The sequence below is a fragment of the Condylura cristata genome, unplaced genomic scaffold (genome assembly GCF_000260355.1).
Source record: "Condylura cristata isolate star-nosed mole 26May11 unplaced genomic scaffold, ConCri1.0 scaffold00003, whole genome shotgun sequence".
Lineage (NCBI taxonomy): Eukaryota > Metazoa > Chordata > Mammalia > Eulipotyphla > Talpidae > Condylura > Condylura cristata.
Window position 1 is genome coordinate 47428671 of NW_004567104.1, and position 26684 is coordinate 47455354.

The 26684-nt window shown below is 37.5% G+C and overlaps 1 protein-coding gene across 1 annotated transcript in view; it reads left to right on the plus strand.

The window, feature by feature from the left end:
* The window catches only part of ABI3BP (ABI family, member 3 (NESH) binding protein), a 199881-nt gene that overhangs the window by 169822 nt on the left and 3375 nt on the right, over positions 1-26684 (plus strand). Inside the window, exons 51-58 of the mRNA XM_012732963.1 lie at positions 2907-2987; positions 4097-4189; positions 7018-7143; positions 7846-7914; positions 10145-10354; positions 12134-12242; positions 25659-25738; positions 26347-26376. Coding sequence (XP_012588417.1) covers positions 2907-2987; positions 4097-4189; positions 7018-7143; positions 7846-7914; positions 10145-10354; positions 12134-12242; positions 25659-25738; positions 26347-26376 — 798 coding nt within the window. The remainder of the gene's footprint in view (positions 1-2906; positions 2988-4096; positions 4190-7017; positions 7144-7845; positions 7915-10144; positions 10355-12133; positions 12243-25658; positions 25739-26346; positions 26377-26684) is intronic.

The following is a 26684-nucleotide window of genomic DNA, read 5'->3' on the forward strand; positions in this document are numbered from 1 at the left end:
TATAAATTGTTGAAAGAAAACATTAAAATAGCTATTTTCCTTAATTTTAATACACCATACACAGTTTTGGTCTTGGACATTAAAATCATTTGGTTTTCAACTTTGTAATGTCACAAGTACCATAATAAACTTTTATAAAATCTACATCTGTTAGTATTCTGAAATATGATATTTATTTACTTTTAAATATTTATTTATGCATAAAAAACTGGTATACAGGCCACAAGTATTGTGGGGGTGAGAGGATTCACCAGAGACAGAGTGGAGAGCAGAACAGATAGATTGACTGAAATGTCCTGCTGAAAGGAGCAGTGGGTGAAACAGGAGAGGTCTGCTGGGCCTTGTGAGTCAGCTCCCTGGCTAGGGATTGAACTCATGCTACAGTGGCTGCCTATAACTTCATAGTGCTGTGTTTTAAACTGCTGAGCCAGGGAGGCACAGAGATATTCCAGGGAGGGTCCTGAAATATAACATTTAAATAAAAAGGGCAGTCAGCAGTTGTTTACCCTGGCTATATGCATATTAATGTTTTCAAATAAACCAGCTTAAGTAAATTGCCCCATTCATTCAGCTACATGGTGGCAGGCATCATACAGAGAACTAGGACAATGATCTGATAAAAGTTAAAATATTGATTGAGGGGACAAATAGTAGCTACTAGTGTCTTAATGTGGATTGCAGCATTCCTTTCAAATATCTTTTAATAGTACAAATATTTTCTTGCTTATGTGGGAGAAAAAATGTATGAAATCAGAGTTAATTTGATGTTATATATATAATCATCTCATAATGGTTTCCTAATGAGAAAGAGATGTGACTGATACCTGAACATAGTCAATATAAAAAAAAGTTCAGATTTGTTGTACAATGTGTTTTTTGTATAGCTTACTACAGCATCTGAAGTTCTAAACTTCACTTCCCTTCAGTGAAATTAATGAGAGCAATTTTATAAGTTCTTGACTTGTAAGAACCAGGAAGCCATTCCATCTATTTGTGCTCAGCTGCTACTTTTACTCTCCCAACTTTGGAACTGGGCAGTGCATAGCTTCTCAGGTTCACATAAACAATCTGACTCAACAGAGCCACCACATTAATATTCAAAAAATTCCCTGGAGTTTGCCTAGATAAAAATAGAATAAAGCATTTATTTCAGCAAAACAAATGATGAAAAAGCTGTGATCAGCTTTGAAAGCCATTAACTTTCAGTATAGTCCGCATTTTTCTCACTCAGGAAATGCTTGTTGCCTTTCACTTTATCGGCAATGTATTTTTTTCCTCCTAAAGATGCTCTCTTTTTAGGGCTTCTTTGGCTTATTTAGTTGGCTCTGGTTAGAAATAAGCAGGTGAGCACAGATAGACAAAGCTGAGATCATGGTTTTTCCCTTCCTTGCTCCACCTTCATCCCCAATACCAATGTGCTGCCTTTGATCTACATTCTAATGTCTATTGTGATCCCCTTCCAGGAAAGCTTTTGTTACCCACCTGCAGAGTGTAGGCAGCCAGCATTTAACCATCATTTCTCTGACCCCATTTCCTCTATGTGTGGGGCATGGGAAAACTGATGAACTAGTTGTTTTCATCAGACCTGCAGAATTAACTGCACACAAGAGTCTCTGACTCCAGGAACATTTTTTCCACCATAAATAAGCTACATTTAATTCATGACTCTATAAGCATTATCCATGACTTTATATATTGCCTTATTCAAGCAACAGAGAGTATATGTAATTGTCAACTATAATCATTGTTAGCATGTTAACAATGCTAATTATAATTTTAACTACAATACTAATTAGATTTACTAATTAAATTTTATAATTAAGTGTGGGGCTATCATCTCATTTTTGGTAAACAAAGCTTCTATTGTTCATATACCCACCTACACATTAAAGATTGAATGTGTAATGTCTGTTCATGGTCCCTGGAGCACAGTGAGCACTCAAAACAGGGTTGTGGTTTTGGTTCTGGTTGTTGTTATTAATGTCAATTAGTTCATTGTGTATTTTATTCTTATTTTAAATATGTGAATTACAGTTATATATGTATATGTATATTTAGTGTGAGTCATTGTATCTAAAATAATATGTCTTATTTTGGTTCTAAAAATGTCTGTTCTTTCCTAGTGAAGATTAATAGTCACTTCAGGAAAGACATTTCCATAATATAAAAAAAACATGAAAAATATAGGAAAGAACTTAAATTGGTTCCCTCTACCCACAGGGTAGAGGGTTGTTACTCTTAGGGTTATTGTCCAATCAAGGGTGGGTACTTAGGTGAGTATGTATGTAATAACCAGCAGAGTGTATCTGAGAGACTTTGTTAAAATACCAACTAAGGTAATTTTCAGATCAGTTTCTTCAAAATAGCTATTTTGGAGTTCTAGGTCTTCCAAGGACAAATTTATGAATCTGAGAGATTCAGTCTGTGGACTACTCAGCCTAATAGTCAAGGCCTTTTTAGGAATATTTTTAAAGGCAATTACTAAACCCAAACACAAGAAATTCTACAATTTTTTTTTAATGGAGGAGAGGGGGGAGGACAATTTTATTTAAAAACCACAAAATGTACCCAGGAATATTGGCAAAAAAATGGCCATTTGTGACAGATGAAATCCTCATGGTGAGGCAATACCACCCAGGAAGGCTATGGAAGAGCATCATGGAAACTTAGACAAAACCACAATCTACGATCAAATGCTAACTCTTCACAAAATACATCACAACGAATTAATGTAGGGATTGGAATGCTCTGTATGCAGATCAGAGAAGCCAGTTACAATGTCTGGGCACAAAGAAAAGAAATGATATTGTCAATGAAGAATATGAATATTGTCTATGAAGAATTGCTACCTATTTATTCCTGTCCCTTGCTACCTATTTATTCCTGTCCGTTGTCTCTGCTTATAGGAATCAAGCAAGCACCAAAGCCATCAGGTGCTGGTAGAAATGAGTCAGCCTTTGACTCTATTCACTCCACCAAAAAAACAGGTAAGGATTAAGACGCTGACTCCCTCAATCAGCACCACTCTGAAAGTTGGGCTGAAACTGTAGGTTCACTGTTGCCAAAAAAGCAACATCCACAAGCCTCCAAGGAGTCACAGCCAAGCAATAGCACATGGTTACTACTAGAAAGACATTCAGAATCTTACCTTTGGGGTCATGAGAAGTGCATGAGTTAAATATTACTAAGATCCTGTGAGGTACCAATTTAATAACATAATGCCCTGAGGGGCAAAGTGGATGAGTGCTGATGAGTCACGGTAGGTTCCAGCTTTCATCATGTTCAAGTTTTTCTCTTACATAATGTCTTAGAGTATACTCATGCCTCAAATATGATTCTAATTTGAGACTATCACTCTATATATTGGGCCAAATTCTGTCTTGGAATACCGTTCTGTGCAAGTTACTAGACGGTACCTCTTCCCTCAACCCTTTAGGCAAACCAGATGGAAAATGGTGGCCTTTCCTTGGATGGTAGCCTCAGGTGGGTGAGCAAAGTGGGCACTAAACTTAGGCTTCCACTTGCACTCCCTGACTGAATAGCTCTGTGCAGTGCTCACCTTCAAAATGAGCCTGGTCTGCACGGGCTTGTTGTTTCTGCCATAGGGGTTCCTTTGTTATAATCCTATGAGAAATTCTGACAGTGTTCAATTACATATTAGAATTGGGGGTGGGGCGACAGAACACCCACCCAAGGAGAAACTACATGCTTTAAAAATCTGAAGTTAAAATGGTATCAAAATCAAGGGCAATTGGAGATAGTAGAGAAATGATAAACTGATATGAGAAACTAGAGTTGTTGAGTTCTGTACATCTCTACAGTCTTTCAAAAAGCAGCAATCCCAGTCTGTTTTATCAGTAAAAATACAGAGAGGACTTCTCCATCTCTTCTGTGCTCCATCATCTCTGGGTGTATTACCAACTGTAACTTAGAGGACTATTATACTGTATTACCAAAGGCACTTTTCTGTTGATCTATTTCCTGTCGCCCAACTACTACTTATCAAATGTTAAGTGTTTTTAAATGTTAAATGTGATTTTTATGTAGTAAGTCCTTATGATATTTTATCTGGAATATCTTTTCACCACAATCGCAGGCACTCGGCGCCCACCCTTGCCACCTAGACCTATACCCCCTCGAAGAAAACCGTTACCACCAAATAATGTCACTGGCAAGCCAGGGAGTGCAGGTAGGTCCATACCCCTTCCCTTCCTTTCCCTGACTTCAGCCTTTTTAGCCAATTTTTGTCTTTTCTCAGGCAATAAACAGGTCCCTGATGTGTGTGGTACATGTCTGTGTTGGCCCTCAGGAACTGGCCAGTGTGAAGTACAGCTGGCTAGGACTTGTTTCTTAATTCTGGTGGGTAGAGTGAAGGAATCCATCCCTGTGCATCTGGGCCAGTTTGTTTCTGAGCTGTGGTGTGCTTGGAGCGCAGACAGAAACTGCCACAGGCTCTCAATAAGAGAATTATTTTGAATGAGATGTTGTACATGGCCAACCGGAAGTAACATAGTCACGTCCTGTCAACTCCTTCTCATTCTGTCTTCTGAATTGAAATCCTGTGCATCTGAATTGAAGGTGCCATTCAAACTGGCTCATTTGTTATGATGCTAGAGGAAAGTTTGGGGACTAAAGTATTCAGCGTGGCTGGGTAGGGCTAGCCTTTGCAATAGGGAGGAATATATTGCAGCTATCAAACTGCTTCTCACCTCCATACCCATAAAATTTCTCCTTCCTATAAAATGCCCACTCCCACTCACCAGGACACTCATTCTGCATCTTTTCTTGAAGAAGTCTTTTCTAATTCCCCAAAGAGCAGTGTTAATGTTCTTCTCAGTTGTTTTTCCTAGATACTTAACCTGTTAGAACAAACAACAAATTGTTTTATACCTGTTTATGTGTTTCTCTCCCCTACTAGACAGACACCTTGACATATTTTCTCTGAATTCCCAGAGCCAAATCCAGTGCTGAGCACAGAGATAACTGATAACTGCTATGTGATAAATGACACTAATAATCAGTGAAAATTGACCCATTTCACATTAGAGCTTTACCTAACTTCTGTTGAGGACTCTTTTATTCATTCACCAGAAAGTCACAGCCTGTTCTCTATCCTTCCTCCCTCTCTCCCCATCTCTACTTTTAAATACACTGTAGGTGCAGTCAGAATAAAATGCCAGACATCTGTGAAAGATAAAAATAATAAGGATTTAGGTGGAAAGGAATGGATGTTTTTGTTTTCACAGGATGAAAAGAGTGTGTGGTGACGGGGATTTTAGGAGGTGTCATAGGAATCAGTCTCATCCATGCTCTGGTGTCTTATTAAGCCAAGGCCAGGCTCTCCTCCCCAGTGAGGAGACCAGGTTTTTTTCCCTCATTAATAGTATCCGAAGGTGGAGACTTGAGCTGCAGCAGTCTTCAAGTCACTGAAAATGATATCTGATTGTTCACCATGGAAAAATTGGGCAACTCCCTGACAAAGCTCCCCTGTAAGGTCGTATGTTTCAGCTGCAGCTCCATCACCATGGCTCCTGCTATAAATGCTCTTGTTCTCACCCATTGGTATGTGCAGCTTTGGTGCAACCTGCCAGCCTGAAGAACCATGAACACATTCTCCTGAGATTAATGCTGGTCCTCTGCACCCCTGTGCTTGCTTTCTATCTCTTAAAGGAGGCAAGCACAAACAAGGGCATATTTGGCCTGATTACTATCACAAAGTATGTCTTGAATGAATTCTGAGATCAAGTAAATTGAGTAGCCTCTGAACAAGTTCTCACTGTGAGCAGTCTTAGGCTGGCATAGTGTCTCTGTCACTAGTTACCTTTCTCCAGAACCACTGACATGTCAGTCCTTTTCTGCTGGTCAGGAGGAGAGTACTCTGCTGGCATTCCTGTGGCTATCCCAACTCTGAAATAAATGCTCCTATGGGCTCTAGTGCAATTTTTGTTGACTTTTGCTCACCCCCTTGTCAGGACTCATTCCTACCAGGATAAGGAGCATAAATTCACAGGGACTTGGTTAGCAGTCTTGCCTGAGTGACTCATCCATGAATCCATGATGGGCCAGGCTTATGTGAGAATGATCCCTTTTCCCAGGAGGAATATAAAATTTAATCTAACCTCCCCAATACTCTAACACTTAGACTTATTTAGACTTTGGGATAGATCTGGTTTTGGAGAGCTGCATTCTTACAGAGGTGGAGATATTGTTGAATATAGCTACTCAGGGTGGCACCATTGTGTGCACTGGGTCAGAATTACATACGTTATCTTAGTATTCTTCTTCCTTTTTTTCTAATCATCTCCCATACCTGCCAGTTAATCTCCAAGTCAGGCTATTCCATCTCCTTACATCACTCATCTCTAACCCTAACACCCAGTCTCATTACTTCTGCTCTAGGTTACTTCTTCCAGTACCTATATAACTGCCATAGTCTTACTTCTCTCTCATCCATCAGCCTCACACTCTAACCATTTATCCTCCTCTTATCTAGTCTTGTTTCTTCACTACTCAGAATCTTTCAGTGGATCCTAGTTGAGTGAAACTAATGTCCAAGTCCTTGGCAGGCAAGGTACATTCTCACCCTTCCAGGCTCAGCTCTCATTCTACCCTGGAGCCCTTATGGCACTCACCCCTTCAAATTAAGTACACATTAATATTTCCCATGCATTTCATGCTTCCTGAATTGTTCTTCTTACAAACTCTGACTAGAACCTACCTAATGAGCCTCTGTGAACACATACACTCCAACCCTCCATCACCCAACACCTTCTTCCTTCCCCAAAGATAGTACTACACCCTCCCAAGCCAGTCCTTCCACAATATCTATAATTCTTCAATGTATTTGGCTCATGCATCCATCTCAACCAAGGACACCAGGTAGGTTTCACTATAAACCTGGCATGTAGTGCCAAGCTGCATAAGTCTTTAATAAATATGTATTGACTGGAGGAACATGGCAATGTTCCTATGAAAACTGACTACTTTAATTTGCATCACACATCTAACCCCTCATAGGAGTCATTTCAACAAGTCGAGTAACTTCCTCAACCTTGAAGGCAACATTCAGACCTACTGGAGCCCCCTCTCAGAGAACAGAGACAGATAAAAAGGAACCAACAGCAGCTGCCTCAGGAGATCTTGGTTAGTATGTCAGTCACTGTCCACTGGATGAGTAGTTATAAAGTACTGAAAGATTTCAAATTGGGGGAAAAAAATCTCAGTTCCAGGACCAATTTTACTCAATTTTATTAATATATTTTTTAAATTAATTAACTTAGTCCTTCAATGCTTTGTTACCAAATATGCCTCTTTGCTTTGCAGACAGCGTACTCAATTTTGGTTTCTAAAAATACCTTAATTGCCCTGTGTTTATGAGTAAAACACTTAGCATTACTAATCACACATACCTTAATTTTAATGAATATTAAACTATTTGGTTGTAATTATTTTAAAGATTCATTTATTTATGCCTTCAAGAACCGGGGTACAGGCCAGAGGTGTGGGCGGGGGTGAGGATTCACCAGTGAGAGAGTGGGGAACAGAACAGACAGATTGAAATACACTGCTGAGGGGAACAGTGGGTGAGACAGGAGAGGTCTGCTGGGCCATGTGGGTCGCTAGAGTGGCGAGGATAGTTTCATAGTGCTGTGCTTAACCCCTTGCATCACCAGTCTACTGGTTGTAATTTTTAACAAATTATTCATTATATCCCAGAATGCCTGTATCAGGACACAATTTAAAGCCTTTTGTTATAGGTAATACATACATATCTGTGACTAATAAAGGGAATCAAAGCTGTAAGTTTTTTTATCTTTTGCTGAAATTGTTATCTTTGATTCTCAGGTAACACAACTGATTTTAGCTCAAGCCCAACAAGAGAAACTGATCCTCTTGGGAAGCCCAGATTCAAAGGTATGTTTGTGTGGCTCCAAATCTCAATTTTGACAAGGCTGTCTTTAATGGCTGAATCAATCATCTATAATCATGTGACAAAGAAATACACAATCTGAGTAGCATTCTGTAATAAGTATTTACTTATTAAATCCTTATTACAAGTTATCTAGGGGTCAGCCAGTGCAGGATGGAGGTGGCTGGGTGTTTCTGTTTCTAGCAGCAGGTATGGCTGGGCTTCTAAGTAGGTTGGCCTAGGGTCTGCTACAACAAATCTATTGGTTCTGGTGACCCAAAAGAAACCATGCTCATAACAGTACTAAGTCGGAGAGGGAGAATCAAAAAAATCACATTTCAGGTTCCTCCTTCTGCCTCATCCAATATCCAATGGCCAAAGTCACACAAACAACCTCTAATCAAGGAATGAGGAAAAACACTCCTCCCATGGGTATAGAGGACATTTGTGAGCAGTAGTCTACTGCAGAAGGGGACATATGCACTTGACCCCTAAAACACATAGGTTTGAATTGTACAGGTCCATTCCTACAGAAATTTTTCTATCCAGGAGTTCCACATTCATAATTCAACCAACTGTAGATATTGGCTGAGTCCTTGAATGTGGAAACAAACTTAGAGAGTGATTTCTAGTTTAAACACATTTGTCAAGTAACTCTCCATTGCTTATTTTTTTTTCTTTTTTTATACCATAAGCATAATTTTTTTACATCATTCATTTTGTGCATTTTTCCAGGTCAGTTGTAATACCCATGGGCCTCCCATAACCAATTCACCCGTGTGCCATCACAACAGTCCAGTGTATGCTTCCCACCCCAGTTCCAATCCCATTCCCCCTCCCACGCCCATAAAATGTCTCTGGTTTATAGATGTACGTTGTTTCCATTTTTACTCTATTACATTTGTTAGTCTCTTTTTTTTTTTTTCCTCATCCCTTATGCTCCTGATATGAGTGAAACCATTTGATATTTTTCTTTCTCTTTCTGGGTTATTTCACTAAGTATGATCACTTTCAGGTGCTTCCATGTTGCTGTAAAAGGTACAAGTATCTTTTTGATTGCTGAGTAGATTCCATTGTGTATATGTACCACATCTTCTTAATCCAGTCTTCTATTGTTAGGCATTTGGGTTGATTCCACATTTTCCCTATTGTAAATAGAGCAGCAATACACATGGGGATGCAGGTGTCCTTCTGAATCAGTGTTTTTTTGTGTCCTTTGGGTATATACCTAGGAGTGGGATTGCTGGGTCATATGGAAGCTCTATTTTTAGCCTTTTGAGAAACCTCCAAACAGCTTTCCATAGTGGTTGCATCAGTTTGTATTCCCACCAGCAGTGCAGGAGTTCCTTTTTCTCCACATCCTCCCAACATTTGTTGTTGCTAGTTGTTTTAAGATGTGCTATTCTCACTGGTGAGAGATGGTATCTCATTGTGGTTTTAATTTGCATTTCCCTTATAAGTGATGTTGAACATTTTTTCATATACATGCTGGCCATCTGCATTTCTTCTTTGGAGAAGTGTTTTTGAAGCTCTTCTGCCAGTTTTTTGCTGGGTTTATTCACTTTTATTTTTGTTGAGTTCCATCAGCTCGTTGTATACCTTTGTGATCAGTCTTTTCTCATTAGTATTGTATGCAAAAATTTTCTCCCAATCAGTGGGGTGTCTCTTTGTTTTGTGTAGTCTCTCTGATTGCTTGATTCTATTGAGACTTTCTTGTGTGAACTATGAGATGATCTGTCTTGGTATGTTTTATATATATTTAAAAGAATGTGTATTCTGCTATTCTTAAATGAAGTGTTGTATTAGTTTGCAGGGACTACCATAATCATATACCATAGACATGGAAATGTATTTTCTCACAGCTCTGAGGAACAGAGGTCTGGGGCCAAGGTGTCTTCAGGTTTTGTTTCTCTTGCAGCCACTATCCTGGCTTGCAGATGCCCCTTCTTACTGAGGCCTTGAGTATTCCATAAATATAGAAGTTTAAGCCATACTCATGGGGATCAAATTTCTTTTGGATATTAGCATAAGATAAACCTATTACAAAAATAAATCCACATGATATTCATATTTATCTCAGGGGCAGAATTCTGATTTTCAAAAATTTGAACCGTGTATATCAACTGCTTTCATACATCTGCTTATGAGACAAGATGTATTCAGATAACTTATTCATGGCTTCAACTCTACCTCGCAAGCTCAAAAAATGCTAAATGGTGGAATCCTTTCTCTTAGGTCCCCACGTGAGATATATCCCTAAGCCGGAAAACAGCCCCTGCTCCATCACTGACTCTGTTAAACTGTTCCCCAAAGAGGAGGCCACAGAAGGAAACATCACCAGCCCACCACAGAACCCACCTACCAATCTCACTGTAGTCACTGTAGAAGGATGCCCTTCATTTGTCATCTTGGACTGGGAGAAGCCCCTTAATGATACTGTCACTGGTAAGATCATAGCATAAGGACTGGTCACAAAGGTGGGAAGCTTTGATAATGTGATGCATTGGGAGTGTGGTACCTTGAGTCAGACTGTAACCTCTGAGGCATATCTTTCAAGAGTAGCCAGTGTCAAAAGGGTCATATAATAATTCAGGCAAACTAGGAATTTTTCAATTGTTTAGGAGTTGTGTTTTAAATTCTATTCTTGGTCAAATTTAATTCCATTCTCAAAAAATTTTGACTTTACTTTTAGTCACCCAATTCCTCAAAAAAAATGATGATGGAAAATAAAAACTCCTATGTCATTCTCTGAATTTATTATTGGGAATTTGCTTCTCCGTAGTGAACAAATGAATCAAGTGGGATAGGAGTTGGGGGGAACCTAGCAAACTAAATCAGCTGGAAGATACAGCTAATAGCCTGAGTATACAGGTTCTGCTGTCCAGATCTCTGCCACGTGCCTGGTGGGTAAATACAGAATAAAGGGAAACCAGATGATGCTTTTCTAATGTTTGTCAATGGTAACAAATAATGGGCCTTATGGAAAAGGTGGCTCTATTGTTATTTTCATGCTCTACTGGATAGACCAGTGTTTAAAAGTTATTTTTTCTGTTAAGTGAATAAAACCCTCCATGGAGAAAAAAAAATTAGTATTCTCTATAGATTTCCTTGTATTTTTATAATAAACGAAGTCCTAGGTCTTCAAAAAATACCAGCAGCATAATTCCAAAATTATCAGATATACAAGTTGACTTAAGAGCCTAAATTCTTAAAATTCTTTAAGATTTTGTAAATTGAGGTAACACTGGTTTTTAAAAGTTCCATATTTTAAGATAAGAAATATGGACACATAAAAAGGTTATCTTTATCTTCTGAAAATATATTCACATTGTCTCTACCAATATTCATTCTAAAAATTAATATTTCAACTTGATGTTAGTGGATCTATGAAAAAGTTACTATCACTTTAAAACACCAAAAATTAAAGCTATAGTTATGAAGCAAGGCTATAAATTTCAAATGCTAGAATTCTGAAATTCTAAGTATCTTTTCAATTAATAAGGTAGCTTCTAGATCCATTTTGAAAACTCCAGTCTTTCAGATCAAAAATTGCTTTAAGTCAACTTTCAAAACTTGAGTGAAAAAAAAAAGTTAGAAAAGATGTGCAATAAGAGTTTCATGTACTAGAGGGCTGGGATAATATTAAAAAAAGAGTATTGCACCATCAATAAGGACTCCCCTAAGCCAAAGATATTTCTGGAAGATGATTGCATTTATGTATACCTACCTGGATTGTCATATAAATTGCTCTTTTGGTGCCTAAACAGCACTGCAATCTCTCCATTTGGAATGTTTCACTTTTTTGTGACCATATTTTCAAAACACGACTTGGAGATAATGAAAGCAACAAAAATAATAGGTACCACCTATTGAGAAAAATAAACTACTAATCACTTTATTAATTTCTAATTTAATCCCCACAAGCACTATGAAAAAACAGTTTATCCCAGGTGTTCAGAAGTAACCACAGAAGCATCACTGGTCTTTACGAGGTGCTGCCTGGTCCTTTGTTTCTCTAGTAAAAAGAAAGGCCAATGAGCAACTCCTCTAATGTTTAGAACCTTGATCATCTATTGATCATCCCTATGTGGAAATTGCTCAAGTATAAGATCAGTGCATTGCTAGCACTTCTTTTATGAGAATGACTTTATTATGCAATTAAGGTTAAAATTAATCAGCCAAGACATAAAAGCAATTATCTATTGACTTTTTTTCTCTTTTCAGAATATGAAGTTATATCCAGAGAAAATGGCTCATTCAGTGGGAAGAACAAGTCCATTCAAATTACAAATCAAACCTTCTCCACAGTAGAAAACCTCAAGCCGGACACAAGGTAATCCTTAGCAGTGTATTCTGAGATTGCAAAAGTCCTAACAGCAACAGAGAAATGAAAAGACATCATTACTGTCTTAAGGCAGGGTCTAGTTTGAAGCGCATACTTTGACTGGGCTCAGCATTAGCTACCTCTGGAATTATGTCATGAAGATAACTTATTGGTGGGGATAGAGAATTGCTGTTGAAATTATCTCATACGTTATAAGTATAGCTGGGACCTCTGGAAATAGAAGCCCACTGATAACCAAATGTGGTATTAAACACCAAAATTTTTTTTTTTTTAAAGATTTATTTATTTGTACATACAGAACTGGGGTACAGGCCAGAGGCTCAGGGGCGGTGAGAGGCTTCACCAGAGACAGAGCGGGGAGCAGAACAGGCAGATGGACGAAGTACACTGCTGAGGGGAGCAGTGGGCGGGTCAGGAGAGGTCTGCCTCGCCATGTGGTCTCCTCCGGGGCAGGCGGGATTTGAACTCATGCGGAAGTGGCTTTAGCTTCTCAGTGCAGTGCTTTAACCCGCTGCGCCACCAGGGAGGGCCAAAACACCAAAATTTAAAGAAGAAAAAGTCTGTGACCAGAGACAACTGGAGTGTGTATGATGTAAACTAGATTTGAACAGAATTTGGCTGGCATGCTGAAAAGGAGAGGGAAGGGAAATAATAGCATGTTAACAATCATATGCTAGAGTTTGTAAACAGCTTGTGCCTCAAATAGCTACAGACTAGTCCCAGATACAGAAATCATTGCATTGGGGACTTTCTATCGCAGAAAAGTAAGAATAAAGAAGCCTATTTTCAGTATTATTCTTTAATATAAACAATCTTTCTTGGCATCCCTTATTGCACATTAATACCAGGTTGTTCAAGTGTAAATGTGGTTTAGTTATTCTTTTTTAAATCTAAAATACCCTAATATATTATCAATGCAGTTGATTATTGCAAAAAAAAAAAAATGACCTTCAGCACTTTGAGAAATATGGTAGGGAAGTTCCAAGAAGACACTCATTTTTTAAAAATAAGTTTTACTTCTTTTATCTTTCATTGTCACCAATTGATTGAATTGGGTTGATGGTGACCGCTCAAAATGCCTATTTTGGCTTGGAGAAGCAGAGATTCTTGTAATGTTTTAGTGGCAAAGGAAGCATCTAATTTATTATAGATGGCTGTTATGTATAAACTATAGTCCCAAGCTGCAAAAATAACTTTTTCCACAAGTGTTTTTTTTCTTTTAAAGTTCTCTATTTTGAACTATAATATGGAAAATTTTGTAACTGCTAATTTTCTTAAAGGATTTAAGTTGGCTAAAATCAGTGTATGTGTCAGGAAAAGCCATTTGATGATTTTCTGTTTCCTAGCAAGATTAATGGGAAATAGCCTATTTTTACCATAAGGGGAGAAAAAAAGAGAAAATGTCATTTAACTTGGATATTTTAATAGGTGGACTTGGGCTTACAGAACTTAAACATTTTCCTCTTTCCTACTTTTTATTCCACCTAATAAAAAGTGAACTGTGTAGTACGCAGAAAGTACACTGAAAGGCATCCAATTTCTAAATGTTCATTTTGTTCCTTTTCTGAACCACACTGTCCTCAGATCTTCTCATAGAGCATCTGTTAACTCATGATCAGATGTAGAACAGTTATTCTGGTGACATTTGAAACTATCGTTTCAGTGTTAGCGATGTGTTCAGTGGGAGTACAAACATGAATAAACTTGGTGCCTACCTTTAAAAAATTAAAGAAAGTGGTGAGGATTCTGCTAAAAGTAAGCACATGGCATGTGGAGCCCAAAGTGGACGATGCTTGTGTGAGTCTGGGGACATTAGGCACAACTTCCTGGAGAAAGCCTGGGCTGAGGTTTAAAGGATGAGTAGGAAGGTACTAGCTAGGTGACTGGTAGGGGAAAGCAATGTCAGAAGAGCACATAGTGCAGAGGCCTGAAATGGCATTGTTGTGTGTGGTGAGCAATAACCTATTCTCACTACGGGGAAAGGTGGATAGAAGCAATGGAAGTAAAGAGGTGTGAGCCAGGTGGTGGACTTCTATAGCAGATTAGTAAACTTAGTCAATAGGACAGGAAACCCAGAAGGATGGTAACTGGGGGCTGACTTTAATTTAGTTGAAATGATCACTTTTGATGCTAGAGGTACTTATAATGAGTAACAGTACTAGAATAAATCTGACAAATTTTTGTTAATGTCTTGAAAAAATGGTCAAGTTAGGTGAATAAAAAACAATTACCTTTGAACTGAATTTCATTCTAGTTCAAGGGACAATGCGTTCATGATATTCATACCTAGTTTCTTTCTGTAATTGTCATAGGACTCAGTGCTAATTGCTTTGGGAGTTTGCCTCAGACTGAAAAACAACTATGTTCTCTTCCTCATCCTCTTCAAAGTTTTTGTATTGCTTTTTTCTCCTACCCTTCATCAGTGACTCTTATAAGAACAGACCCACTATAATTATCCTTATCTCAAGACCAACAAAACTTAAATAAGGACCTTTCTGGATCTATCTTTGGGGAAAAAAAGCAGTATTAGACTTAGGAATTCTTGAAATTGGAAATCACTGCCCTATTTTAATTAGCACCAGGCATAAACTTGGAGCCATTCAGCAAGTTTTATGCAGCATATTTAATGCTAATTTTAGAGTTTGGTATGACAATGAAATCTGTTAAGACAGTAAAGAATGCTACTATGCATATATATAATCTGATCAGGATTTGATAGTTCTGAAATATTCACATTTAGAAGTTACATATCAGTAGTCTGAAGTAAAGATTTTCCTTTCGGGGGGCAAATATAATAGACATGGATATAAAGGAACTCTAATGAAAATTGTTTTCTATATATGAAATTATGTGATAACCAACGAATTAGTTGGAGATCCCAATCCCCAGTGGGTCTGTGGGTGCTTTCTGTGCACTTTCACCAGAAGTTTGCTAGAAGTTGTCTATTTAAAGGTTAAAATATTTTCAGCTGAAATATTCAAATGTGTTGAAATCCCTATGAAGGAGTAAAGGAAAAATCGAGAGAAGTAGCATGATTTCATTTGATATTTCTTAAGCATTAAAGTATCTGGAGAAATAAAGTTAACATCCATGAAACAACTGTAATACATTATAAAGCCACATAAAATACATGCCAGTGTAGGACTTATTCCCAAGCTCTATGAGTTAGGAGAGAACGCCTGCTGGAGTGTTTGAGACTAGAATCTGATGATAAAAGAAAGGATGGAATAGGACAGGGTGATAGAAAAGAAAAAGCAACTGCTGTGTTTTCTTTTAAATCAAAGTCATGTGTATATATTAGGTAAAATACAAGTAGTTCTCAAGATTACTAGTTTTAGCCAGGGTACAGAAACTTAAAGTCATGTTTTCAAATTTGTTGACTTTTTTTTTTTTAAAGATTTACTTATTTGTGCATACAGAACTGGGTACAGGCCAGAAAAGCAGGGGCAGCGAGAGGATTCACCAGAGACAGAATGGGGAGCAGAACAGGCCAAATGATGAAGTACACTGCTGAGGGGAGCAGCGGGTGGGGCAGGAGACGTCTGCCACGCCCTGTGGTCACCTCTGGGGAAGGTGGGGATTGAACTCATGCTGAAGTGGCTTTAGCTTCTTAGCGCTGTGCTTTAACCCGCTGCATGACCAGAGAGGGCCTGTTGACATTTTTGATGCAAGATTTTTCCAAACTATCTTGCATTGTTAAATGAAGTTTTTTCTCCCCATTATATTCCTTTTATTACAACTATGCTTTTAGATTAAAGCTAATAAAAACACAGTAATATAAAAAGAAAGTATCACACAATGCAGCTGACAGGTGGTATTTATTACATTAATTGTAAATACATTTCAATGCTTGGGGAATGTTTGAATCAAAATATATGGTAAAACTGAAATCACGAAGAATGCAAACAATGACTTATAGCTGTTAAAATTGTCCCATGAATTCTGAAATTCCCTATCTGAAAAACTGAAAGATAGTACCTTCTAAAAGAATTACTCTAGCTGTGTTCCAGTTCTGGGAGACACATGTAAAGAATTTATGTTAGTAGCACTTATGCTCTCTTGTTCTGACTACACAGTGGCATAGGTGGAGTGGAACCTGGTTTAGAACATTTAACCCAAAAGTATGAAGGCACAGAAAATAGATATATAGAGCTTTTCTGGCTAAAAATTCTAAACGTTCACTCACTGTTATAGGACAAACAGATCATGGACTATGCTACCTTTTCTTTCTCACAGTATATGCTAATCTTCTCCAGACTGTCAGTGGCTTAGCCAATTTTTAATCTATTTGCAGAAGTTAAAGGAAAAATAACCCATAGTAAGGGATTGTTTAGTAGCTGTGTTGTAGCTACATGGTATAAGATATTTTTGCTACAGTTAATGTTTTTGTGTCCTTTGAGTAGATACCAAGGAATGGGATTGCTGGGTCGTAGGGAAGCTCCATGTTAAGCAGGTTGAGGAACCTCCAAACAGTTTTCCATAGTGGTTGTACTAGTTTGCATTCCCACCAGCAGTGTAGGAGAGTTCCTTTTTCTCTAATCCTATATCACCATTTGTTGTTCCTAGTTTTTTTTTTTTTTAATATTTGCTATTCTCACTGATGTGAGATATCTTATTGTGGTTTTGACTTTCATGTACCTAATTACAACTTTTTTTTTTTTATATGCCTGTTAGCGCTTGCATTTCCTCTTTGGAGAAGTGTGTTTTTTGGTCTTCTGCCCATTTGTTCACTGGATTTATTGCAGCACTATAGAAGCAACCCAATGCCCAAAAATAGATAACTGGATCAAGAATATGTGGTACATATACCAAAAGGGAGTATTACTTAGCAATCAAAAAAGATAAACTCATGCCATTTGCAGCAGCATGGATGGAGCTGGAAGGGTCATGCTCAGTGAAATAAGCCAGAAAAAAGAAAAAGAAAAATACCAGACGTTTTCATTTTTAGGAGGAATATAAGGGGTTGAGGGAAAAAGTAATTATAATAAAGTAAAAAATCAAAATCAATAGACAATTATAAAACAAAGACATTCTGTGGGGGAGGGGGCAGCATGTAGAGGGGGGAGTAGGATCAAAACAGGGGTGGGAAAAGCACAAGGGACTATGGTGATGATACATGGATGAATTGGTAGTGGGAATTCCAAGGGGACTGCAGTCAAGATAAAAAGCATACATTGTACAAAAATGAAGAATGATGTAAAATTTATATATATATTACTACAAAAAAGAGAGGTATTTTTGCCATACAAAACACTACATGGGTGCACTGAGGCACCTAGGTGCAGGTGCAGAGGATACCAACCCAGCCTGCCAACAGTCATATATGCACACAGGGAAGAGGGATACTATGGGAGGGGGGCCATTGTGTTTTTAATATTGCAAAGCAAGACAAGTTACTATGATGACACTACATTTTCTTTTTCTAAAAGATCCCATTGTCACCCCCACCCTAAATGCAAAGGACACATAAGTTTTTGGTATCCAGATGAATTAGTATCCATGTAGCCTGCTCCCAGTACTTATTTTCCCCAGTGAAACCTCTTCTGCCCTACAACTGCCCAAGAACATGAGTCCTCTCTGTCACTGGGCAATATACTGACCGTTGAACTAAAACAAAATTAACAAGACCCTCTCCTATCTGGAGCCAACCATTTTCTCTGCAAAGATAATTATGATTATTTCTAGCTCTGTAAACAAAATAACTGATAGAGTATGTATCTTCATAAATCTTGTAACACTGGTTGTTAAGTATAGGAAATATGGTCTGACTAATCCCCAGGTCTCTCCCAGCTCTAAAATGATTTAATCTTATTAAGCTGTGCATTGTCAGTTGGAAAGATGGAACTGAAAATAAAACCAAAATCTAGCCCAGTACTAAGTAGAATTTTCCTGATAAGTTCTTTTTGAGTCTGTGATTTTCAGTTTGCTTTCAGATTGCTTTTAGCATGCATTGATAATCATTATGAGATCCTTCCCGATAATCGCTCTTAAACGAGAATCTTCCTGATTGGGCAATATAAATACTCACAATCTCTGTACACTAACTTTAAAAGTCCTTTAATATCATTCTTCTCTTCAAATGAGTTCACTTGACTAAAAATCTAAGGAACCCACTGCATGTGCCAAACTTATATATTACCTAGCAATCTCATATGGAAAATGTACACTGGTGATTAACCTAAATCAAGTTTAGTTAATGTACTCAAGTCCTTGTGTTGTCTGTGGCTTACATTTAGAGATCAGTTCTACCTTAGACTAAAATCTATCCAAGATCTCGGTATCTGGCACCAAAGATAATTCTGGACTTTTGTCTGTGTTGTTTAATAAAATCTTGGCACCGAAAAAAAAAAAGGGGGGGGACTAGAAGCGGCAACTTTTTATAAACTGTAGATCTGGCTGAACGAAGCAGGCATGTTGGAATAGTCATTATGTTCTATTCATAGTGATTTTGTGGAACTCTCTGCAGGTAATGTATTTTCAACATTCTCATGAGCAGTAGAAGAGAGTAAAGTGAGCTGCCAAAGCATCAGGTGTTTTGGGTTTTTTTGTAAGTTTGGGTAGAGCAATGGCTTCATCATTGAAGATGGAAGTAACTGCATTGATTACTCAGTTTTGTAAACTTTTATCAGGCAAAAAACAGCTAAGAGCATGGAGCTCCACCAGTCCATAAAGACAGCAAGTTTTCATACCACCATTATTTTCCATTACTTTTGACTTTGAATTTTTCTCAGGACATTTCATTTTTCTGAGGTTTCTTATATATCTGTAATCAACTTTTCTGTTTTCTTCCATTTCTTTTAATTTATTGTAGCAATTTTGATATCTGTATCCAATAGGGAAAAAGATGTCTTTGTTTGGGATTCTGGAGATCATCTCTTTCTGTAGTGAAACTAATGAATCCCTTGAGGACTAAAGGTGTCATGTGTTGAATTTTCTCATCTCCCCCTTTCATAGCTTTCTAGATCACTATTCAAGTCTCCAAGAATGCTGAACTTGGACTTTTCCAGGAGTAACCTACAGCTGCTGATGAGGGAATGAGGGAGGGTCCAGGAGGCTCCAAGCCCTGGTAAACATGGCATGTGGAGCCAGCTAGAGTGCATGGCACCACTTGTAGGCCAGACCTGAGTTTGAGTTCCAGACCTGAGTTTGGGTCCAGGTTTTCAGCACCACTTTAGAGGATTCTTGAGTTCTGCATGTAGAAGAGAGGGGTGCTGCCATTCCATGCACACTCTTTTTAACTGAAGGACCCTGCCTGCCTGGCACACCCTAGCCCCTCCACAGTTATCTCCCCATAGTCAAGGGTACACCTCTGCACCAAAGAGCTTTCCCCTCACCAGGCTACCAACCAAAGACAGTAGCACAGGGTTACACCACCAGTTACCACCCCAGCCAAAAATTATGTTAGCTGTAGATTTTACATATTTGGCTTTTATTATTTTTAGTTCCATCTATCCTGTTTTTTTTTTTTAACAATTTGCATCATAAATTGATGCTGAATCTTGTCAAAGGCATTGTTAGCATCTATTCATGTGATTATATGGTTTCTTTTTGTTGAGGTAAATTATGTTATTGACTTCGGGATGCTGAACTATCTGTGGTCCTGGTGTAACTTCCACTCAGTCGTGATGTATAAATCTTTTAATGCATCGTTGAATTTGGTATGCCGTGATTTTAAGGGGTTTATTAATATTATTATTATTGTATTCTTTAGAGATTGGTCTGTAATCTTTTTATGCTGTCATATTTTGGTTTAGGGATTACAGTAATGCCTCATAGAATGTTTAGACAGCATTCCTCCTTTCTCAATTTGTTGGAGGAGCTTGAGAAGGTGGTACCACTGAAAGTCTAAAGTTTTGGCAGAACTCACTAGGAAACTTATCTGGTCCTGGGCCCTTATTTTTTGGGAGGAAGTTTTAATGATGTGAGTTCCCTTGCTTCTGATTGGTATGTTCATGTTTTCTGTTTACCCTATTTGATCTCAGCTTCTTGTCCATCACTGCTATGTTAATGTGTATTAGCACATAGATGTCTAGTTATTTTTTTTCTGAATGTTTGTGTAGTATCTGTTGTGACTTTTCTTCCACTTTTGATCCTCCTTTGAGTTGTGTCAGTGAGATTAGCCAGAGATTCATCCTTTTCATTGTTTTTTTTAAAAAATCCAACTTTTGGTTTTAATAATCTTTTGGGCTTTTTATTTTGGTGTCTTTCCATAAATCCTTCATTGTCGTTGCTGTCTTATCAATGTTCTCTTGAAGTATTTTTATTTCTTCCATTATTTCCTCTTTAACCCAACAGTCCTTTAGTACTGTTCAGTCTCCAGGTGTTTCTTTTCATACTGGATTTCTAGTTTGCTATATTTGTGGTCAGAAAGATGCTTGCTATGATTTAGATCTTCAAAAATTTAATACTTGTATTATAACCCAATGTGTGGTGAAATCTGGTGAATGTCTTATGTGTATTTGAGAAGAATGTGCAGTTTGCTCTTTGGGGTACATTGGATCCATGCTGTGTACTTCTTTAATGCTATCATCTATTTATTTTTCTGCCCATTGGTGAGTTTGTCTTCCACCACAAATGTTTTTTGAAAAGTGTCTTCAGGACAGTAAATTTCTAATATATTTTGGTGGCTTCTTGTCTAGTAAGCATTGATGATTGTTGCCTTCCTAAAGCACTGTTCCCTTACTCACTAAATAGTACCCATCTTTTTTTTTTTAACTGAAAATCTATTTTGTCTAATATAAGTGGTTGTCCCTGCCTTCCATTAGGTCCCATTTGTTTGTAGTACTGTTTTCTAGTCCTTTGCTTGTCTTTGGAGCGCAGGTACATTTCCTGGAGATCAGTAGGTTAGATGTATTCTATTTACTAATCCAACTAGATACTTGTACGAGTTCAGCCCATTTACACTGAGAGTGACTGTTGATTTGTGAAAATCTGTTGTTGCCATTTCCGTGGTTCAAGCTATTTCTTTTTTGAGTTTGTGTATGGTTCCTTTTCAGTATAATGTGAAAGGCCCATTCAATAGTTCTTGGATGGAAGTTCTAGTATTTGCAAACTCTTCAGTTTCTCTTTGTGCGAGAAGGCCTTTACTTCTCCCTTGTGTCTGAAGGAGAGTTGCAGGATAGAATATTCTTGGTTGGCAGTGTACATATTTGGAACACATTCCATTCTTTCTTTGCCCATTGTTTCTTAAGAGAAGTCCAATGTTAACCTAATTGGGGATTCTTGGTAAGTTATCTGCTTCTTCCCCTTTGCCAGCTTCAAAATGCTGTCTTAAAGCCTTAGAAGTTTCATTAGTATAGGTTTTGGCATAGGTCCCCTTTGTTCTTTTAGCTTCCTGGATTTGTATATTTAGTCCCTTCTCTGGGTTTAGACAGTTTTCCTCTTTTTTTCATTAAATACATATTCTGTTCCTTTATCTCTTACCCTGCTAGCATACCCATTATTCTTAGATTACTTTTAAGTGTCTTCATTTATTTTAAAAGTCATTTCTCCTTCCTGTTATACCCAGATTCTATGTTCATTCCTACCCAAACTACATTAATTCTTCTAATTGGTCTATTATAATTTCATACTTTTTCCTGAAATTTTCATCTCCCCATTGCACTTTTGATAACTTAAATCTCCATATTTTTATTTAGAGCTTTGGTTTAGTGATTTAATTTTCTGAATTTCCTTCCATGTCATTAGGATTTTGAATTGTTTCAGATAGGAAGACCAATCTTCCATGTCTTTGTGACTAGGTTTTAAATTTGTGCTCTTTCTATATTGTAGTATATTGTGGACATTGTCCTTGTGCTTTCCCACCTCCAGTGTTTTATTTTGGGAAGCCATTGTTTTGAGGGTGCTTTCCAGTTTGAATGAGTATATGACCCTAGCACAAGACCAGGAGTTGCCTGGGTCACCATGCATTTCTGCTGCTGCTTTCGAGTTTTTACTTTGAACTATAAAGTAAACCATGTATGTCTGTTTCAATGAACTGTTTCTGGACAGTTTTCTAGTTTTGTTTAGAACCTATTTCTGTTCATTATTCTTGACTGTTGATTTCTGCATATTCATCAAAACAGCTAGTCTTGGTCTCATGTGGCAATGAACCTCTTAAATCAGGCCAGCCCAAGCTTCTAGTTGTATCTCAAACCTCTTAAGATTTCCATCTCTGTTCTTAGTGGCTTCTAGTAGTTGAAGGTGTGCCAAAACCACTGGAGTGTCAGGTGATCCAGGGACCCCTTGGGTGGAAGTTATAAAAGTTAGGGCATATATGTATACAACCTTCTCCCAGAGAGTTACTAGCAACTAGCAGGCTGGAGAGATGGCTGAGGGGGTCTCTCAGCCCTTAGGTACTTGCTAAATTAGAAATATGGCTTTCAGATAGCCTCTGATTTTGCAGATAAAATGCCTTTTGGAGAAATAACTAGGAAATGGGTAATTCTGCCTGCTCACTTTGTGCTGAACCCTGGTGACTTGGGAGTAGCTAGGGATAGGCAAGATGAGTGCACAGCACTAAGAACTGTGTGTGCATTTGCTAATATTCATATGAATCTTCTTGCTTTTGGAGCTGGGTGTTTAGGGGCTCATCATTTTGTAGGAAACTTAAAATATTGGGGTTCTAGATGTGGTGTCTAAACACTTGCTCCTTAGATCTAAGTTAGAGCCACCTCCTAATTGTGTACGATAGATACAGGGTTAATTTAAGGCCAAGAGTATGTCTTAGCCTTTTCCTGACTGTCTTCATTCATTCACTTGAGGTGTAGGTGTTAGGCTAGATTCCAGGTGTCTTTGGGATGTAATTGCTAAGTTTGTGAGGAAAGGACCTCAGGTGTCTTCTATGTTGCCATTTTAGTTGGCTCACTCCCTTTTTCAATTCTTTTAGTTATTTTTTCTGTTAATAAAATCCATTTTTCTAGATGGATTATTTCTCAAAATGGTGAAATAGTTATCTGTCCTATATATTGCTACTAAACTTTCCTGGAATCACTTAACTTCTGCCTGTTATATGTTTACCTCTCTATTTAATCCCGCATTTCCGCAATATCATGAGAAATGCATTTTGAGAAAAGGATTTTTAAAAATCCTATTTTGGAGTTACGTATCTAAAAAAATCCTTGTTTTAAGGATACAAGTGAGCTACTTAAAGTGAGAATAGATTTCAGGACAAAATTAAGACCTTCAAAGGCATCATTTTTTGTTTTCTAACTTCCATTCCAATACCACAATAATCTAATTTATTTTGGATCCTTTAATGAGACTTGGTTCCTTGTGAGAAAGTTTTAAGATTTTGTCATTTCAGTACACTGAAAATTTGCAACTTGTGTGTTTTAGATTGTATGTTTCTCATTATGCTGTACATACATTAGGTTTCTTGGATCTGGAAATCTATACCTTTCAGTTCTGGGAGAGTTTCAGGATAACTTGCTAAGTCACCTTTTTCCTCCTCTTAGAAACTGCTAAGTACTGGTTTTCCTGGAATAATCCTCCAAAATCGCCTTATTTTCTCATTTGTTTTATTTAAGAAATACTCATATCTTCCAAGCCTATTTTACCTATTCTTTTAATCATCCTATGTTTATTTCCTAGATATTATCAACATTTTCTGAAATAAGAGCTAGCATGTTTCATAAATCTTGTAACAGAATGATTCTTAGAAACAATTGACTCTTCCACTGTTTTCTGTTTATATGGTGCTAAAGCGGTCAACTTACATCTTTAGTTTCCAGTGTTACTACTTAAACTTAGTTTAACATGGTTTCTTCAAACTTGTCTAGTGACAAGAAGTTGGCGAAAAAAAAAATTTATTCATTTTGTGGGCATACTTCAGATGGGGTTAAAATATATGTAACTGCTGGAGTCATCTATTTCAGCAATCAGTTGGCCAAAGCATGGGAGTTTGGCAATGATGTGGACACTGGAATGCACTGCCCAGTTGAAACAAAGTCCAGATGTGTATAATCCTCTCCCCCACCCCCCCCATTTTTATTTTACCATAAGTGGGGTTGAAGAGGGGGAAGTGGGTTGTTGTTTATACAGTCATCAGGCATCTACACAGAAATTGAATCTCTGGAAAATATTCCATGCCAAAACATCCCATGTATGTATGATTTATGTAAACAAGTGACAATAATGTTTGCTTCTGGTGACCTTTTAACTGCAATAGCACCTTGTGTGAGTTTAGTTCACCAATTTCTGTAATTTAACGTGCAGTCTCCTTAAAAACCCTGTATGTGTTAATCCTCACTTCAGTAGGTTTGGAAAAGCAAAGATCATAATAATACAATCGTTGAGTACCTCGTTCTGAACTAAAAAATAGCAAGGACACCTAGTTCTTGGGGTTTGTGTGTGTGTCATTGCTGACTGTGTAGAATTGTTACATCTGATAGTAAAAAAAAAAAAAAGTGGAAAAGTGGTTGTTACTATTTTTATAATATTCAAATCTGTTTTTAGTTTTTAGTAGTTTTAATGTAATTCCTCAGTAGTCCAGAATTTGTCTTCCTGTTACTGTTCACCTGGTACCCCAGGTACCAGAGATCCTTGTTACTCATTGTTGTAAAAGCCATTTTTCTTTTGTATTCTAAATTCTTCAGTTACCACTGTACAAAACTGAGACTTAGTAATTTTGAATATAAGACCAATGTGAGTCAGCTAACTCTGCTCATGAGATAAATAGCAAATTGTTTTGCTGTCTTAAGTATTCCATGAATAAAATTTGCCAATTATGTATTTGCAAAAAATTATGACAAAACGGCAGAATTTCAAAGAACAGGATCCCATATAACTCCAAGGAATCTGAGTTTTCTTGAATTCTGGGCCAGGGCCATATGAATTTGGCTTATATAGGTATCTTGTACAAAAGAATACTACCCTGTCCCTATTGTGTACATAGGTAAGTTGTCTTCATGTGCATCTGTCCCTATAGGTTAATTTAAAAGTTATCAAATATTAAAGTAAAGGATTCCTACGTGAACACCCTCAAAACTTTAGAAGCTAGGATAGGGCAAGAATGCTTTAAAATATTTTCCCATGGCCACTCTCGTATTTGATTGTGAAACAGGCATGTTGCTCTCTCTAGATTTGAACTAGAAGGCATGAAAAAGGATGTTTTCATGTCTGCCTTAAAAAGTACCAGACATGTGAAGGAAACTGAGGTTTCTTATTGCTAGAGCTAGCCAGATCCACCACATTTCTCTCTGTTATTTCTGATTTGGAATTTTAAAACTTAATCATACATACAACATATACAAGCTGTTCAGCCAGTAAAATTAACTTGCTTTCCTGAGGCTACTATAGAATATTATGTCCATTTACTAACATGATTTAAAAAAAAATCTAATTTAGAAAGGATATCTGTTTAACAGGGCAAAGTTTCCTACCCTTCGAAAATGTTTTAATTATCTTTATTTCCCTTCTACACAGCTATGAATTCCAAGTGAAACCCAAAAATCCACTTGGTGAAGGCCCCGCCAGTAACACCGTGGCATTTAGTACTGAGTCAGGTAACTCCCAACAAAAATGTAACTCTGGGATATATTTTTTACAGTGGGAGCTTGTCAGCTAAACACTATGTATACAGTTTCTTAGATTCCACTAAAAAAATCCATGGAAAATAGCAAATTGATGTTGCTCTTAACAGGGATCACCACTTTTACCCGATGTTAGGAAAAAAGGTAGGGCATATAAGTATGTGTTTATGTATGTCAGACAGACAGACACAGTACATCCACAATGGGAATTCAATTGATAGTTTTTTGACATGTCTGTAAAGCTTTTTAATATGGCATTTTAAGCTCCAATTTGCTTATGATACATGTGTACCACAGCATTATTTGTATAATTACACCAATGTTCATGGCAGCTAAGTGATTTAATCATTTAGTACTTTTTGTATGAAAGAGGAAGCTTTTTAAATACATGTAAAAGCTAGAATAAAAGAGGTTTAACTACTCAAATTATGTAAGATATAGATGCATCCCAGACAGAAGTGATTCTCCAGTCAAGGACAGTGTCTACAATACTTTCAAACTCAGTCTCTAGCAAAAGTACACTATCTTCTTCACTATGCCCCTGGAAATTTGAAACTTACCTTTTGACTGTTTCTCCTCAGCTGACCCAAGAGTGAGCGAGCCAGTTTCTGGTAAGTTTCAACACAGACACAACTGCATGCTTCCCTCTAATTTCTTATACTAATTTAACTCAAAAGGTATAGCAGGATTTATAGTTACAGCCTCAATATTAAAGGACAGGATTCCTACGTCCATTTAGTCATGTTAGTATCTTGAGCAGGTGTACATGTAGTATTTTGAGGAAAATTTAAAGAAAACGTATTCTCAAAATACCATATACACTCGGTGTTAATGGAACATTTGAGGTAAGTTGGATATTTTGAAACCTGCCTTTTATATACCAGGCCAGGTCAAATTTTGAAGCTATAACATTTCAACT